At 45.6% G+C, this 16,708-nt stretch overlaps 1 protein-coding gene across 1 annotated transcript in view; it reads right to left on the bottom strand.

Moving 5' to 3' along the window:
- The window catches only part of LOC125444054 (deleted in malignant brain tumors 1 protein-like), a 109,697-nt gene that overhangs the window by 51,795 nt on the left and 41,194 nt on the right, over positions 1–16,708 (bottom strand). The window contains exons 3-7 of the mRNA XM_048516492.1: positions 10,391–10,738; positions 7,749–8,054; positions 4,642–4,956; positions 3,083–3,388; positions 308–622 (exon numbers count right to left, since the gene is read on the bottom strand). Of these exons, the coding sequence (XP_048372449.1) occupies positions 308–622; positions 3,083–3,388; positions 4,642–4,956; positions 7,749–8,054; positions 10,391–10,738 (1,590 nt within the window). The remainder of the gene's footprint in view (positions 1–307; positions 623–3,082; positions 3,389–4,641; positions 4,957–7,748; positions 8,055–10,390; positions 10,739–16,708) is intronic.

The following is a 16,708-nucleotide window of genomic DNA, read 5'->3' as shown; positions in this document are numbered from 1 at the left end:
ATATGCCACTGAATAGGAGTGTAAAAAAGAGCGAGAGAGAAACACTATTTCTGGTTGTTGTGGATTTTACAGACTGTGAGGTTGAGGTCTGTAGTTTTAGCTCCTAAACATTAGACCATGACCACACAAGGCCTGAATACCAGCCAGTTGATTCTGGCCGTGAAAGCCTTCCACAAAACGTGATTTCATTCTTCATTGCTTTCAGCAGCAGATAACCTGTGAAATCTGCTGTTGTCAAACAGCCCTGGCCATTTACACTGTATCCAGTTTCCAGTATAGCACCATCTAGTTTCCACTGGTCCATTACCTGAGCAAATAGCACTGGCATCTTCGCCATGGTTGCAGTTATGTTCTCCCCAAGGTTTTAGCCGGCAGTCCCTGAGTGCAGCTTCCGTCCCTTTACATTTGACATCATCCAGCCAGATAGGATCACGCCCCCTTCCAAAATGAGCTCCTCGTGGGACTGAGATTGCTTTTCCACAGCCAAGTTCTCGGCACACAACTTGGGCGTTATTTATGTCCCAGCCGTCATCACACACTGTACCCCACTGCTGGTTGTGTAGTATTTCGACCCTGCCAGAGCAGTGGTTGGAACCATTGGCAAGTCTGACCTCATTTGGGTCTGAAATGATTTTTAAAATCGGTTAGTTCGCCAGTCCTTTCAATTCCTGCTCATCTTTTGTTTTCATTCTCAGCTTTGGTCTTGGGCGGGGGGTGGGGGGAGGCGTCATTCTACTAAACTGGCCATTATAGAAGCAGTAGAAAAACAAAGCATGCATCTGACCTAATCTCAAACTAGGTTCACTGCTTGAAAATCTTAAAGAAAGATTGGTTTCTGTTTCATAGGCCTGGTCCAAAGTGAATTAGACACTGCAAAGGCTAATAAGTGGTCTTAGTTAAGCCACATCTTCTCATCCTCATACTGATCCCCTATTAATCCTATACAGCAAGTGCTCTGAAATTCTAGGTTGAATTGTATAAAAAACATAGCTAAAGATGTTCATTCAGTGGATGGTTGAAAGATGTTTGATTAAATGACCACTTGATGGCTTTTAATTACTGGTGGCCACTAATTGTGGGCCACTTTCTTTTTTCCACAGTTTAAGGCTGAAGGGACTATTTTTTCTCATTTATTTTGTCAATTATTTCGGAGATATTTGGCAAGAACAAGCCCTGGTTTCATCCACATATCATTGGATCTTGCCTTATCTATGTAGTATTGTAGTATTTTACTCACAGGATAATTCAGTGGATTGGTTTGTCCACATAGGGCAGTGATGGCGAACCTTTTCGAGACCGAGTGCCCAAACTGCAACTCAAAGCCCATTGATATATCGCAAAGTGCCAATATGGCAATTTAACCTGGGACAGAGGGGGTTCCCTGCTCAGCACTGCCTGCTCATGCGCCGTGAGAGCAGGTGGCCCTGAGCAGGTCGCTGCTGTCATTCCCCTTCTGCCCGAGGAAGAAGGCAGCCACCTTCTCCCTCGGGCAGAGGGGGTTCCCTGCTCGGCACCGCCTGCTCCCGCAACATGAGAGCAGGCAGCCCCAAGTAGGTCGTCGCTGCCATTCCCCCTCTGCCCGAGGGAGAAGGTGGCTGCCTTATCCCTCGGGCAGAGGGGGAATGGCGGTGGTGAGCTGCTTGGGGGAGGGGGAGATCCGGGCACTCGTGTGCCCGGCGAGAGGCCTCCGCGTGCCACATGTGGCACACGTGCCATAGGTTCGCCATCACAGCTATAGAGCAACAATGGCACAATAAGATATATCTAAGAACCAGTATGGTATAATGTTTAGAGCATCAGAAAAGGAGCAGGGGGACCTAGGCTTGAATCCCCTTTCTTGAAGCTCTCTGAGTGACCTTGGATTGTCAACAACTCTCACTGTAGCTCAACTCACCATGTGGCAGAAACCTGCCCCACCAACGAGCGTTGCTTTCTTCTCCCCCACCCCCACAGGCGCACAGACAGGACCCAGGTAAGTCTGTGTCAAATTGGTTCATTCTAATCAAAGGCATTACATGACGATGATACATTTATTGTATTTTACATAGCTGTAGGCTGCCAAAGCAGGTCAAAAGAGATAAAATACAAAATATAACAAAATATATTATAAAAGTTCAATAAATAAAGTGTTAATCCTACACATTATTATCCAAAGAAATTATATAATAAAATCCACTAATGCATGGTATATAGTGTTTAGTTAGTAATTAAAAATAATAATAATCTCGGAGTTTTTCGGGGTATATTTCGATTGCAGTTTTCGAGCAGCCAGGGCAGAAAATGAAGCTTTGTATGAAATAAATAGGTCTATATCAGAGACAAGAAACATCAATTTCTTGGGGTTAGAACAAAAATTTAGATGCATTAATATGCCAGCAAGGAATTTGGCTCTGGTACCAGAACAGGGGCACATAGCCAAATATCTTGAACTATTAACTGAACCCCAACAGAGATGGATTATTACAAGGGCCAGATGCAATACTTTCCCATCGGCCATTACAAAGGGTCGCTACCTATCTATCCTTCTCCAGGATTGGGTCTGTGCACGCTGTAAAAACCAAGTGGAGACTCTTGCTCACATTATACTTGACTGTCCGAGATATGTGGGTATTAGGAATTTCTCTCCTGGGCGGGTCTTAGACAAATCTGAAAGAGACTCTGACAACTCTGTTGTGAAGCTTTTGTTAAATAACACAGAGGCCGTGCTCTTGGAAAAAGTAGCAAAATTTCTTTTACAAGTGACAGAATTTTCTAAGTAACGTCCAGTGCTAGATACAGTTTATCTGTCTGTGTTTTGAATGTACTTTTGATTTGTACTTTAGAAATGTCTGTAACACTCTGGAGCCTATTTTAATATGCCTAATAAAGGCCGTTGTATTGTATTGAATTTGGCTCTGGGTTCTTTATAGAGAGGACAGTACAAAACATAATGTGTTAGGTCATCCATTACAAGTTCCCCACAAATGTACAGATGTAAGGTCAATGGAATCTGGGAGTATCTTCCCGCCAATAATACTGCCAGCATAGGTTTTACAATGATCAAGACAGAGTCTCAACATTATATCATGATCTGCAAGATTACCTGAGCACTCCACGCTCGCATCCCTCCTGTGGTCACAGCTATGTTCTCCCCAAGGCCTTGCTGGGCATTCTTTCAGGGAGGCTTCTTTCCCTGTGCAGTTAACTCTATCTAGCCAGATGGTGCCAGACCCTTGAGAATAGTATGCTGCACCCTTTGCTGATAAAGCATTTCCGCAGTTCAGCTCCCGGCACACAACTTCAGCATCCTGCATATCCCAGCCATCATCACAAACGGTCCCCCACTGCTTGTTGTAATATACTTCAACCCTCCCTGAGCAGCGAGTTGAGCCATTCATTAGCTGGATATCTGACAGGAAAAACAAACATATATACACGTTAAACACAGTAGCACATCCGTGGAATAAAGGATTAAGTATCCAATTGAAATAACCAGGGCTGGAAGAGTTAACAGACACAAACTCATACAGAATACATGTACTGTTTGCTGTCAAGTCACATCAGATTTATGGCAAACCTGAAGGATTTTCAAGGCAAAAGACACTGGGCGTTTCCCCACTTACCTTTGCTGCCCTTTGCTGCGCGCTACTCTCAGCGCGCGGCATCTCTGGCGTGCGCCCGGGTGTCCCCACAGTCGTGGAATAGCGCGCAGCAAAGGGCAGCAAAAGTAAGTGGGGAAACGCCCAGTGTCTTTTGCCTTGAAAATCCTTCAGGGTTGCCATAAGTCCAATGTGACTTGACAGCAAACAGTACAGCTCGGCACGGGGTCATCAAAAGGCGCCATTTCGAGGAGCGTTAGGGGGCACGAGAGCAGCAGCGTTGGGGTGGCTGCATTGTCGCCGTCCCTGTAGTGGGGAGTGCCGGGGGACCCCGCACTGATTGAGGAGAGTAGCACGGGGCTTAAGGTAAGTGGGGAAAGGGCCACTGAGGAAGTTTGCCGTAGCCTGCCTCTGGTATTCCTTGGAGGTCTCCCATCTAAATACTTGCCAGGGTCAGTCCTGTTTAGCTTCTGAGATCTGATGAGACCAGGACATGGATATTTTTTACTTCAGGTCAACACCCATGCAGATTGAGTCAAATGTAACCTGAGGGTAAAAATGGCTGGGTTTGTTTCCTTTGTAAAAATAAAAATGGGTTGTTGATTGAATTGATTCTTATTTCTGTGATTCTCAAACAATGTGAAAGTGGCAACCTATAAGTCCATACTGCTCAGTAAACAGCACAAATATGCAAAAAGTACAATGTTTCTGCAATCAATATATGATTACAAAGATCACCAAAGCAATTCTCTGGTGTGAGTCAAAACAGTATTGCACTCATGTAGTAAATACGATCATATGCAAACAATACCTTGTAAGTTATGTTCCCTGGTTAGTTGCCTTCTGTGGTTAAAAGGGTCCTCCGGCTTCGGACTGGGTTTTTGTAACAAATACCTTCCTCAGAACCTTGCAACTAGAAGTTTATTTCCACAAGGATAGTTTCGTCTACATTGCACACTCCCACTCAAACAGCTTACTTATTACTCAGCATTGCACACAAACAATGAAATAGAAACTTCCATATCCTTTTGCTCTGTTTTGATTTCGCACGTATGCCTCTTACCTGAACATGTAACACCAGCATCTTCAGTGTGGGTGCAATCATGCTTCCCCCATTCTTTAGCAGGGCATTTACTGATGGCCGACTCTGACCCTGTGCAGTTAACACCATCCAGCCAAATGGGACCACTTCCTTGTCCAAAACGAGAGCCTCGGGGAGCTGATATAGCACTTCCACAACCAAGATAATGACACACCACATTGGCATCTTCAATGTCCCACTCGTCATCACATATAGTCCCCCAAATTTGTTCATGGAGTATCTCAACTCTTCCAGAGCAGTGAGTGGGGCCATCTGCTAATCTGATTTCAGGAGGCTCTGAGAAGAAGAACACAAACACGGAATGAACATTTTAGAAGCTGAATTAAGGGTGCTTTCTGTTCCTGCTACAAGCATACATTGATCCTAGTTCGATGGAGCACAATCAATGTATTGTGGCTACATTTTGTTCACCTACACAGATCTTCTTTCTGGCTGTTTCTGCACGGGCGAAATATGACGTCGTGGCAACGGAAAAAGAAGCGTTATAAGCTGAGGCGTTTCGCCGCGACGCTTAGCGCAGACTCGCGCCGTCGGCGCCGATGAAAACGCTAAACCGGCGCGAAGACGCCGTATTCAAAAAACGCTTTAAACCGTTCTTTTCCCCTCGTGACGCATCGACGCCGCACTCGTGCGAACAGCCGGCACGGAGCCGTCCTCATGAATGGCGACTGCCAGACTGCCAAGCTGGGTCCCCTCCCCCCACACACGCACACGTTCGTCCCTGGCGATTTCCCTGCATGGTCAGGCACCTGTCCCAGATCCATATCGCCTGTGCAGATGGTGGCTGCCCATACACACTCTGACCTCACGGGTAACATAAACTGGGACGGACAGTAGCTGGGTGGGGAGGCACTGACGGATGGGGGACGGGCAGGACATCAGGGCTGTCACATTGGCCATCGCGCTGCTGCGCGGGCATGACGTCAGGACTGCGCGGCTTCGCGAGTGCGCAGGTGCAACGTGGCGAGACGCCGCTTCCGCAGCGCTTCCATGCGAACCGTCACATGTCTGCGGGGGTCTGGATGCCCGCAGCTCCGCCTGTCTGTGCGAACGCTTCTTGAGAAGGCGCCGCACTTTACGACGCCATCAGCTGCCGCTGTTTTTTGGCCGTGGCGGAAACAGCCTCTGGGATTATGCTCCAGGAAAACAGCTTCTTAGCGCTTGGTGAAGGGGTTTGTGAGGTAGGTGGAGTTGAGAGAGGTCTGAGAGGACTGTGGCTGGCCCAAGGTCCACCCCTCAAGCTTCATGTGTAGGAACAGGAAAACAAATCCAGTTCACCAGATAAGAGTCTGCTGCTCATGTGGAGGAGTGGGGAATCAAACCCAGTTATCCTGATAACAGTCTACCGCTCTTAACCGCTATACCAAGCTGGATTTAATTGAGGTGCCTGGTGTTCCTCATTTGAGACTTTAAAATGTTATAACTCAGAAAGGTCCACCAATCAATGTTCATTTTTAAACAGTAATTCTCTTGCTGAGAGGTAAGGCTGGAGTAATTTTGGAATTTTGGTCTTCGTAGCTTTAAGATTGGGGAGGAGGGAAATTCAACAATTGTTTAAAAGGTTTGGTTTCAAGGAAAGCACCTTTCAGAAGACAATTTGGGGCTCCTTCCGCACACGCAAAATAATGCATTTTCAAACCACTTTCACAACTATTTGCAAGTGGATTTTGCTATTCCGCACAGCTTTAAAGAGCGCTGAAAGCAGTTTTCTACTCATGTAGAATTTTCTACTCAGGGATTTTCTCTCATCCTTAAAAAATTGTTATTTGAACATTTTGCTGTCATGTTGTTTTCTCCCACTCTGGACCATTTGTGGAAAAAAAACAATCACAACTCCTAGTAAAAATACTGGGCTTTACCCCATTTATTTCTCTGTGTTAGGAAACAGTCTGTTTGCTGATGTTTTATGTTGATGACTTAGTCACATTTCTTCAGTGTGTATATTGCTAAGAGCTCAGCCACTGATCAGGGGGGGAAATCAAGTGTGTGTGCATTTGTGTATGAATTAAGATATGGGTTAAGTAGTTTGTGCTTAAACTGAGAATTAAGATATAGGTTAAACAGTCGGTGCTTCAACTGAGAAGAATAAAACAGTTAATTGGGAGGTTTTTTTTACATGAACTGTTTGGACATTTGGGGAACTATTAACTGATTTATTGTTTAATATAGAACTGCTGGCTAAGTAATATGCCAGAACAGGAACAGATATTGCTGAGATTCAAAAACATGTGCCCATGTCAAGCCTGTCGGGGGGATAAAGCTAGGTGGTGATACAAGAACTGTCCCTTTGGTGATCTGTTGTGAAGTAAATCTGCTACCTTCAGGAGTCTGTCCCTTGTAAGTAAAGCAAAACCAGCATAAGTGTCCAGTGCTCTCTCCTCCAAAGGGAACCAACCCAGGTAAGCATAGCTCCCAGGCAGTGGTGGGATCCAAAAATTTTAGTAACAGGTTCCCATGGTGGTGAGATTCAAACAGTGGTGTAGCGCCAATGGGGCTGGGCGGGGCATGATGGGGATGTGGCCGGGCATTCCAGGGGCGGGGCATTAATAATTTTTCTGTTACTGTAAAAAACTCTTACTGTAAAAAAATAGTTCCTAATTTCCAGCTGGTATCTTTCTGTCCATAATTTAAACTCATTATAGCAAGTCCTATCATCTACTGCCAACAGAAACAACTACTTCTTCTCTAATTGACTGCGTGTCAAATACTTAATACTTTCAAATACTTAATTTTGTTTCTAGAAATCAAAAGAAGAATACTTTTCTTAAACAAGGAACTTGACCATATTTCTAAAACAGGTTTTTAAAACCGCCCAACAGGGAGAATTATCCCGTTTTCTACCTTCGCTAACCAGCCACATAGGAAACAACAGGACTTTATGATTTTTAGACCTAATGGAATTTCTAACAGAAAAGCAGACCCAATGAGTAACCCCCTCTCGGCACACACAAATAATTAGTAACCCACTCTCGAGAACTGGTGAGAACCTGCTGGATCCCACCTCTGCTCCCAGGGACTCAGGTAAGCAAGGCCGGATGTAACAGCACTGGTGCTTCTTAAACAATTACCTGCACACTCTACACCTGCATCTTTGCTGTGGCCACAGCTGTGTTCTGCCAAAGGGTTTGCTGGGCACTTGCTTAAACTGTCTTCTGATCCCGTGCAGTTGACTTCGCTCATCCAAGCAGGGCCAGATCCTTGTCCAAATTTAGCTCTCCCTGGTGCAGCTTTAGCATCTCCACAGCCCACTTCCCGGCACACAACGCGGGCTTCATTCATGTCCCAGCCGTTTTCACACACTGTTCCCCATTGTTGGTTATGGAACACCTCAACCCGGCCAACGCAGGAAGTTGAACCCCCAACCAGCCTCACTTCTGTGAAAACAGAAACAGAATGACAGTCACAACCACGACAGTTTTTGTTGAAGCAGCAGACATTCCTACGGGACCTTCCAGGTCTTAAAAGAAGCAAACACATTTTTGTGACACACAAACATAAGTATTCACAAGCCCAGTGGTGTCACCATTCTGCTTCTGGCCATGGTCAGCTAGACTCCTCATTCGTGTTCACATGAATGATTATGCCATCCATTTTCTTCTGTTGGTTCCAAGAGTACTGAAGCAAGAGGGGTATTGTCTCCAGACACTGGCTTGGAGCCAGCAATGTTCTGGTGGGAACATAAATGAACTTAGCACAGCTCTGCTTGTGCAAGATCTTTTGAGGCACCCATCTCTTTCCTCCCTATATATAGTGCCCAGAAACTGCTTGTGTAACCTCCTATCTGTGGGTTCTGTGGGCAGAACTTGGAATGAGTTTGCAACAACAAATTTTAAAAACAAAATGGTTTACTTTCTTAACATATAACATCAACATTTAACATCACACGTCAAGGTCCTGTTCAGGTTGCATTTTCAAGTCCTTATATTTACAGTCTACTGATACTGCCAAGTCCAATTCCTCCTGCAAGTGGGTTGGCTCCTGAAGACTCCAAGGGCTTGATGAACAGGATTCAACATGATGAAGGTTTCCAGGAGAACTCTTACCCATTACAAACACAAAAAAACCCTTAACAGGGTGTTAAGGGCTTATACCAATCAAGGTCCGAGTCTGGTAGCCTTGGGCCTTTCCCCACTTTTCCCTCAGCCGCCGTCACTGCGCACAATTCCCAGTGCGCGGCATCCCTGGCCCACGCCCGGGTGTCCCCACAACCCCGTGCTCTGCGAGGGGTCATCAAAAGGCTCCCTTTGTAAGAGCGCCAGGGATGCCTCGCGCTGAGGGGGCGCGACAGCGGCAGCGTTAGGCTGGCGCTGTCGCCGCCCCTCTCGTGGGGAGTGCCGGGGGACCCCACGCTACTCTCCTCAAGTAGCGCTGGGCTTAAGGTAAGTGGGGAAAGGCCCCTTGTCTCCTCCAAACTACATGAGCTCTGCAGCTTTGAGTCTCCACCCCTTTCTGGGTCAACCCATTCTGAGCATGGGGGTTACACTTGCATATGATTTTGAACAAAGAATGGAAACACAAGTGAGGATACAATAGGAGGAGGAGGAGGAGGAGTTTGGATTTATATCCCCCCTTCTCTCTGGTAGGAGACTCAAAGGGGCTTACAAACTCCTTTCCCTTCCCCCCCTCACAAGCAGAAAATTTGCCCTGGAGCCAGCTGACTCCCTGAATTTATCATTTTATAGCCATGTGGCCAACAATTGTCGCAGCTTTCTTGGACAATGTTTTCTGTACATCGATTTCCCTTTTATTCAATTGTCTATCAATTTGTTTGAGAAACTCCAAGCGCATGTGGTATTGGGGTGGGTAAGGAAAATGGGCTGCTTTCAAGGTGAGAAGCCAAGAATGAAGATGAAATGATGGGACTTGGTTTCCTCTATTATTCCTATCCCTACCAACTCTGTGCACTTTTCTTTTTAGTTGTTCACTTCAGAAAATGATGGAAATGAACTGACGCTGGCTAAGCTAAGAACATTCCATGATTGATTTCCTTTATTCAATGGCTTCCATTAGCCTTCTTAAGCGTGTGCTAAGCCTACTTTATTTCAGGGAGACCCTGAAATACAGTACATGTGTCCTCTCAGGATGAAGTCTACACCATCATTTGACCTCCCTCCACTCTGTATCTCCATCTTGCTGTTTCCCCTGGATGTGGATAATACCAGTTGTCACAAGTGGTAAAAGCACACTCTGGAGAACAAATTACCTCATGACCTATATCAGATGAATTAATCTCATGAGGATTTCCACATGTTTAGGATTGCTGGCTTTTGTTAGTCATGACAGCAATGTGATGTGAAAGTAGTAGAAGAACAGTTTGGATTTATACCCATCTTTCTCTCCTGTAAGGAGACTCAAGGTGGCTTACAAACTCCTTTCCCTTCCTCTCCCCACAACAGAAACCTTGTGAGGTAGGTTGGGCTGAGAGAGTTCTGAAGAACTGTGACTAGCTCAAGGTCACCCAGAAGGAATGTCGGGGTGCGGAAACACATCTGGTTCACCAGATAAGCCTCTGCCATTCAGATGGAGGAGTGGGGAATCAAACCCGCTTCTCCTGATTAGAATTCACCTGTTTTTAACAACTACACTTTCAACTCCATGCAAAGCTTCATGTGCTGATTCCTGAACACCAAGCCACATTTTTTTGGTCAGCTGACCAAACTCATCAGGCAAGAGGTAAGAAATGAATCAACCCATAGATAAGTGAAATTACCTGCACAAATGACACCAGCATCTTCTCCATGGTTGCAGTTGTGTGCTCCCAGTGTATTTGCCGGGCACTGAAGGATAGATAATTCTGATCCTTTGCATCCAACATCATCCAGCCAGATTTTCCCAGTTCCTGCTCCAAAATGTGCATTGGTGACAGCTGATAGTGCCGATGTACAGCCCACCTGCCGACACACAACTCTGGCTTCCTCCATGCCCCAGTTGTCATCACAAACAGTGCCCCATTGGTCATTTCGGAACACTTCCACTCTTCCGCTGCAGCGATTTGTTCCATTCACCAGCCTAACCTCAGCACTTTCTCCAGGTACAGGATCTGAGCCCCAAACCACACCTAGGAATTTCCGGAGAGTGGGTTAGAAAAGAGAGCTTCTCCCTTGAATTATCATACAAACGGCAGCATTGGGAAAGAAAAATGGCGAAGAAAAAAAGGGCAGCAAGAACTATCTTGCAGGATCAGACCAGAACTACCTAGTCCCACATACTTTTTCTAAGAGGAGTGAGCCTCCAGCAGAGGCGTAGCAAGGGGGAAAAACACCCAGTGCACTGGTGTGTCCTCCACCCCCATCCCGCACTGGAACACCCCCATCCCACCCCGGAATGCCCCCGGAGCACCACGGCATGCCCCCAGAACTCCGTGCCCCACCCCCACAGGGGCATGCACCCGGTGCGTCGCGCCCCCTTCCCCCTTGCCCCCCTTTGGCCTCCAGGTGCTCAAAAGAAGGGAATGGTCATTCTACGTTCATTCTCAAAAGAGTCTAGCATGTAAGGATATGCTCTCCCTTTTACTAGAAGTTCCATTTAGCTACCACATTTGATAACCTTCTCAGTGATGGCGAACCTTTGGCACTCCAGATGTTACGGACTACAATTCCCATCAGCCCCTACCAGCATGGCAATTGGCCGTGCTGGCAGGGGCTGATGGGAATTGTAGTCCATAACATCTGGAGTGCCAAAGGTTCGCCACCACGACCTTGGGTCAGACCTATAATTACTGAAATGTTCTCATCTTTTTAAGAAAGCAACATAAATTAGCAGCAATCACTATGTCTTCTGGTGGTAAGCTCCTTAAATTAATTAGACATTGCCAGATATAGCTGTTCTGTCAGTCATGAGATGATTTTGAGTTTATCACAATATTTTTATTTAGATTTTTGGGGCATCCAGATCCAACCACAGCAGACTTATGGCAACCTCATAGGGTTTTCAAGGCAAGAGATCATCAGAGGTGGTTTGCCATTACCTGCCTCTGTGTCACTCACACCCCTGGTGTCCCATCTGTATACTGTTCAGGGTTGAGGCTGAGAGTGTGTGTCTGGTCCAAACCCTAACCCTTCAACCACTTCACTCTCTTCTATCATTTTTTATTTGGTGTATGTTTACTAAATTAGAAAGCCCAAATGTTTGAAGAAGAAGAAGAAGAAGAAGAAGAAGAAGAAGAAGAAGAAGAAGAAGAAGAAGAAGAAGAAGAAGAAGAAGAAGAAGAAGAAGAAGAAGAAGAAGAAGAAGAAGAAGAAGAAGAAGAAGAAGAAGAAGAAGAAGATGATGATGATGATGATGATGATGATGATGATGATGATGATGATGATGATGATGATGATGATGATGATTTTGGCATAGGAGGTTAAGCGCTCGTGTATCTAATCTGGAGGAACCGGGTTTGATTCTCCGCTCTGCCGCCTGAGCTGTGGAGGCTTATCTGGGGCATTCACACACACGCCAACTGGGTGACCTTGGGCTAGTCACAGCTTCTCGGAGCTCTCTCAGCCTCACCTACCTCACAGGGTGTTTGTTGTGAGGGGGGAAGGGCAAGGAGATTGTAAGCCCCTTTGAGTCTCCTACAGGAGAGAAAGGGGGGATATAAATCCAAACTCTTCTTCTTTCTCTCCTGTAAGGAGACTCAAAGAGGCTTACAAACTCCTTTCCCTTCCTCTCCTCCCGACAGATACCTTGTGAGGTAGGTGAGGCTGAGAGAGTTCTGAAGAACTGTGACTAGCCCAACATTGAATGAGTAAGTTGTAAGGTGTCATGAGAAGTCCAACAGAGAGGTAGCATATGAAGTTTTTACATAAATAAATAGTTGTATAGAGGAAGGAATTTCCTGAGGTTACAATCCCTAACCCTGAAAGACAAGGCCAATATTCTATAATATTAAATTCTAATATAACCACTCACAATACAGGTACTTGTTCAGATTTACTGCCATTTCTGGCAGAGTGGTCTTTGGGTCAGCATGAGGTAAAAATGCAATCAACTATGGCCAGCTTGCGACAATCTTCGCAAGAACTTGAAAGTGCAGTTAGCTAAAATACATAGAAACAGAGAAGTGTTTTATTATTCTTTTACATATTCTGAAGTTTTGTCCTGGGGATTCCAGGTAGTTCCTAATTGAGCACAGATATTTGCTCTTTGTGCCATGCCCTTACTAAATAATAAAGCCCTACCCCTATTGACATCTAGTTCCCGTAAAAAGAACAGGCATTTTGACATCCTTATTATAAAGCTGACTGGAGAACTATCGGGGCAGCCAAGTAATGTTTGTATGGCATTGGTGTTTTGGCAGCCAGTGTTGGAGACAATGATCAAAGTCTGCATTTTGATGTTTTCCTTACTTGCTTTGAAAAAAATAACAGCAGCCCAGGGACCATGCATGGTCATTGCTTCCCTGTTCTCTGGGGCTCATGAAGGTCAGTTCTAATCTGGAGAACTGGGTTTGATTTCCCTCTCCTCCACATGAAGCCTGCTAGGTAACCTTGGGCCAACTGCAGTTCTCTCAGAAGAAGAAGAAGAGTTTGGATTTATATTCCCCCTTTCTCTCCTGTAGGAGACTCAAAGGGGCTTACAATCTCCTTTCCCTTCCCCCCTCACAACAAACACCCTGTGAGGGGGGGTGCGGCTGAGAGAGCTCCAGAGAGCTGAGACTAGCCTAAGGTCACCCAGCTGGCATGTGTGGGAGTGTACAGGCTGATCTGAATTCCCCAGATAAGCCTCCACAGCTCAGGCGGCAGAGCTGGGAATCAAACCCGGTTCCTCCAGATCAGAGTGCACCTGCTCTTAGCCACTGCTCTTAGCCACTACGCCACTGCTTCTCCCTGAACTCTCTCAGTCTCATCTACCTCATAATGTGTCTGTTTTGGGGAGAGGAAGGGAAGGAGTTTGCAAGATACTTTGAGACTCCCTACGGTTGAGAAAAGCAGGGTATAAAAACCAACTCTTCTTCTAACATGCACTAGTCACTGTGTTTTCACTGTGAAGAGCTCAATAAGTAACAGTGACTCAATAAGTAAGGGGAAAACTCAGATATAGATTCTGCTGCTCTGTCTGACCCACTTCATCTATCTGGTCAGTAAAGAATCTGTTCCCTCAAATCCTTTTCCTCACGCCCTAAAAAGAACTCACAGAACCTCCTCTGTGTTCATTAGGACAGTTTAGAGTCATGAATGGACCTTTAGAGGGGTTTTTTCAGACATCTTTGTAAAAAAAAAAAGCACAGCTGGGGCAAACACATATTTATCCGTTCTCCTTCTGCTTATTTCCCAATCTAAACTTTTAAATAAGCTGGGGTGGGGTGCGGTGGAGTGAGGAGGCAAAAGCTTTCTCTCCATAAATTCTTTGCTCTGATTAAAACCAAAGCTTTAAACAATATGCATAAGAGATTTAGTTAATAGAATTCATTGAAACCTTTACTCTGGCCCTCAACAATGTCTAGAATAAAAATCAGGGCTCAAACAGCATTTGAAAGTTCTTTTGCGAATCCCCAGTGAACTGGGATTGCTTGGTGGTGAACATAATTCAGCTTGTGTTTGAAGGCACTCTACTATATGTTTTGCTTCAGATTCCACAATGGTGAACAAGTGGTCTAATCCAGCCATGGGCTGGCTTCTGTTTTGTGTGACGTATTTTCATATGTATTACTGTGATCTTTGTTGGTAGCACCTCAAATAAATCAGCAATTCTGCATTTCTGTCTGGAACGTATTCTTGTCCATGAACAAGAGAAGAGGCTTGCCAGTAGAGACCAAGATCTGCCTAATTCACCGTTCCATGCAAGAATCCCAACTGCTGGAAAAGTGGAAAGTGCCAGGTTGTCCACCTCAAAGTGGCAGGTGGACTTTGAGCAACCTTCTGCCCACCAGTTCTCTAATCTGATTGATACAAAGCAAGCAGTGCAGTGGAGAGATATGGCAGATGGGAATTGCTGAATTGAAGGAGAAACAAATCACTCACCCCAAAGACAGGTCAGGAGAAGAAGGGTATTTGCCATTTCTCTCAGCCCTTTTTCTAGATGTCTTGCTGAAGAAAGGAGAGTGGAGGCAGCCACTGCCTCCATGAATCCAGTTATGTGGGAGCAGATTCCTCCCTCAGACAGTGTTCAAGGGCTGGACGCGTTGCCTGCAGTTTGTCCTGATGGGACACTTGTTTAGGTCAATACCATGGGCAAAGGTTGGGAGTGGAGGCAAAATGCTAGTAAGGGGCTGGTCAAACTGGGAGGGAGGAGTCAAATCAAACTCGATTTGATATATCTGTTTGGTTCTGCTGATCCCAGCAGAAAGAACTTTCATTTCCCTCAAATGTATGTTTCATCTGTGATATGGTACGTGTGTATATGTGAGGAAGACAGAAATATCTGATTTCCTGGTACTAGTCCCTATGGCTTTAGTCTTCCTCTATGGGAACTTGTGTGGCAGTTCAAATCTTGCCTGGGGTTTCATCCCTCTTGTAAATAAGTGCTTTTTCTGTGGAGTTTCCCATACTTTGGAAGCGTTGTCCCCCCCACCCCCCCCAATTAAGGAAAGTGCTTATTCTTACAGCATTCGGGACAGCAGAAGCAAGACAGGGCCATTTAGAGAGGCAGTTGAAGTGGCAAAGAAATGAATGTTTGAATTTGGGGATTCTAAACATTTAATTGGGGTACTGTGTGTGATTGCTGGTCTTTGAGTTATTAGAAGAAGAAGAAGAAGAAGAAGAAGAAGAAGAAGAAGAAGAAGAAGAAGAAGAAGAAGAAGAAGAAGAAGAAGAAGAAGAAGAAGAAGAAGAAGAAGAAGAAGAAGAAGAAGAAGAAGAAGAAGAAGAAGAAGAAGAAGAGGAGGAGGAGGAGGAAGAGGAGGAAGAGGAGGAAGAGGAGTTTGGATTTATATCCCCCCTTTCTCTCCTGCAGGAGACTCAAAGGGGCTTACAATCTCCTTGCCCTTCCCCCCTCACAACAAACACCCTGTGAGGTGGGTGGGGCTGAGAGAGCTCCCAGAAGCTGTGACTACCCCAAGGTCACCCAGCTGGCGTGTGTGGGAGTGTACAGGCAAATCTGAATTCCCCAGGTAAGCCTCCACAGCTCAGGCGGCAGAGCTGGGAATCAAACCCGGTTCCTCCAGATTAGGTACACGAGCTCTTAACCTCCTACACCACTGCTGCTCCAATTAGGTATATTGCTGTTTTTTGCTTCTAAAGTATGCTGTTTAAAACACTTTGCATCTCTGGCAATTCTAGTTGATTTCATTTCTGTCATATATTAAGTATGTACAGCAAAATCCTTTGTGACACTGAGGCACAACTTTGACCTTGAAGCTAAATGCAACCCTCCACCTACAGCAGAGGAGTAGCAAGGGGGGAAAGCGCCCAGTGCACTGGCACATCCTCCGCCCCTGCCACCCCCCGTCTGCCCCTGCCCTCACGGGGTGCTTGCCTGGTGTGTCGCGCCCCCCCGTCCCCTTGGAGCTATGCCTCTGCCCTACAGTGGGGACCAATCAGGGTCGTGAAAACTGACCACTTTCTATAGCCCCAAGTAGTGAGCAAAAATTGGAAGTCTATTGAATGCCTATTGGGCAGCCATATTATTATTATTATTATTATTATTATTATTATTATTATTATTATTATTATTATTATTATTATTATTGTTGTTGTTGTTGTTGTTGTTGGTGGTGGTGGTGGTGGTGGTGGTGGTGGTGGTGGTGGTGGTGGTGGTGGTGGTGGTGGTGGTGGTGGTGGTGGTAAGGTTATTGTTTATTACCTTTGTATACCGCCCTCCCCCGAAAGGCTCAGGGCGGTGAACACAAAGTATACAATCGGAGCACAAGGTAAAATCAACAACCAAGAATAATTAAATACGTGGTTGAGGGATTAGACTTGATGGGTGTCCATGGTTTGAAGACTAGTTTGTGGGTGTGTATGTGTTTGTTAGGGTCTTTGTTAAGTGCTATCAAGTTGCTGCCAACTCATGGCAATGCTAAGAATTAATGTCTTCCAAGATGTTCTATTGCTAACAGCATTGCTCAGATCTTGCAAATTGAGGGTCGTGGCTTCCTTTG

The sequence above is a fragment of the Sphaerodactylus townsendi genome, linkage group LG15 (genome assembly GCF_021028975.2).
Source record: "Sphaerodactylus townsendi isolate TG3544 linkage group LG15, MPM_Stown_v2.3, whole genome shotgun sequence".
Lineage (NCBI taxonomy): Eukaryota > Metazoa > Chordata > Lepidosauria > Squamata > Sphaerodactylidae > Sphaerodactylus > Sphaerodactylus townsendi.
This window is presented reverse-complemented; position numbering and strand designations above follow the sequence as displayed.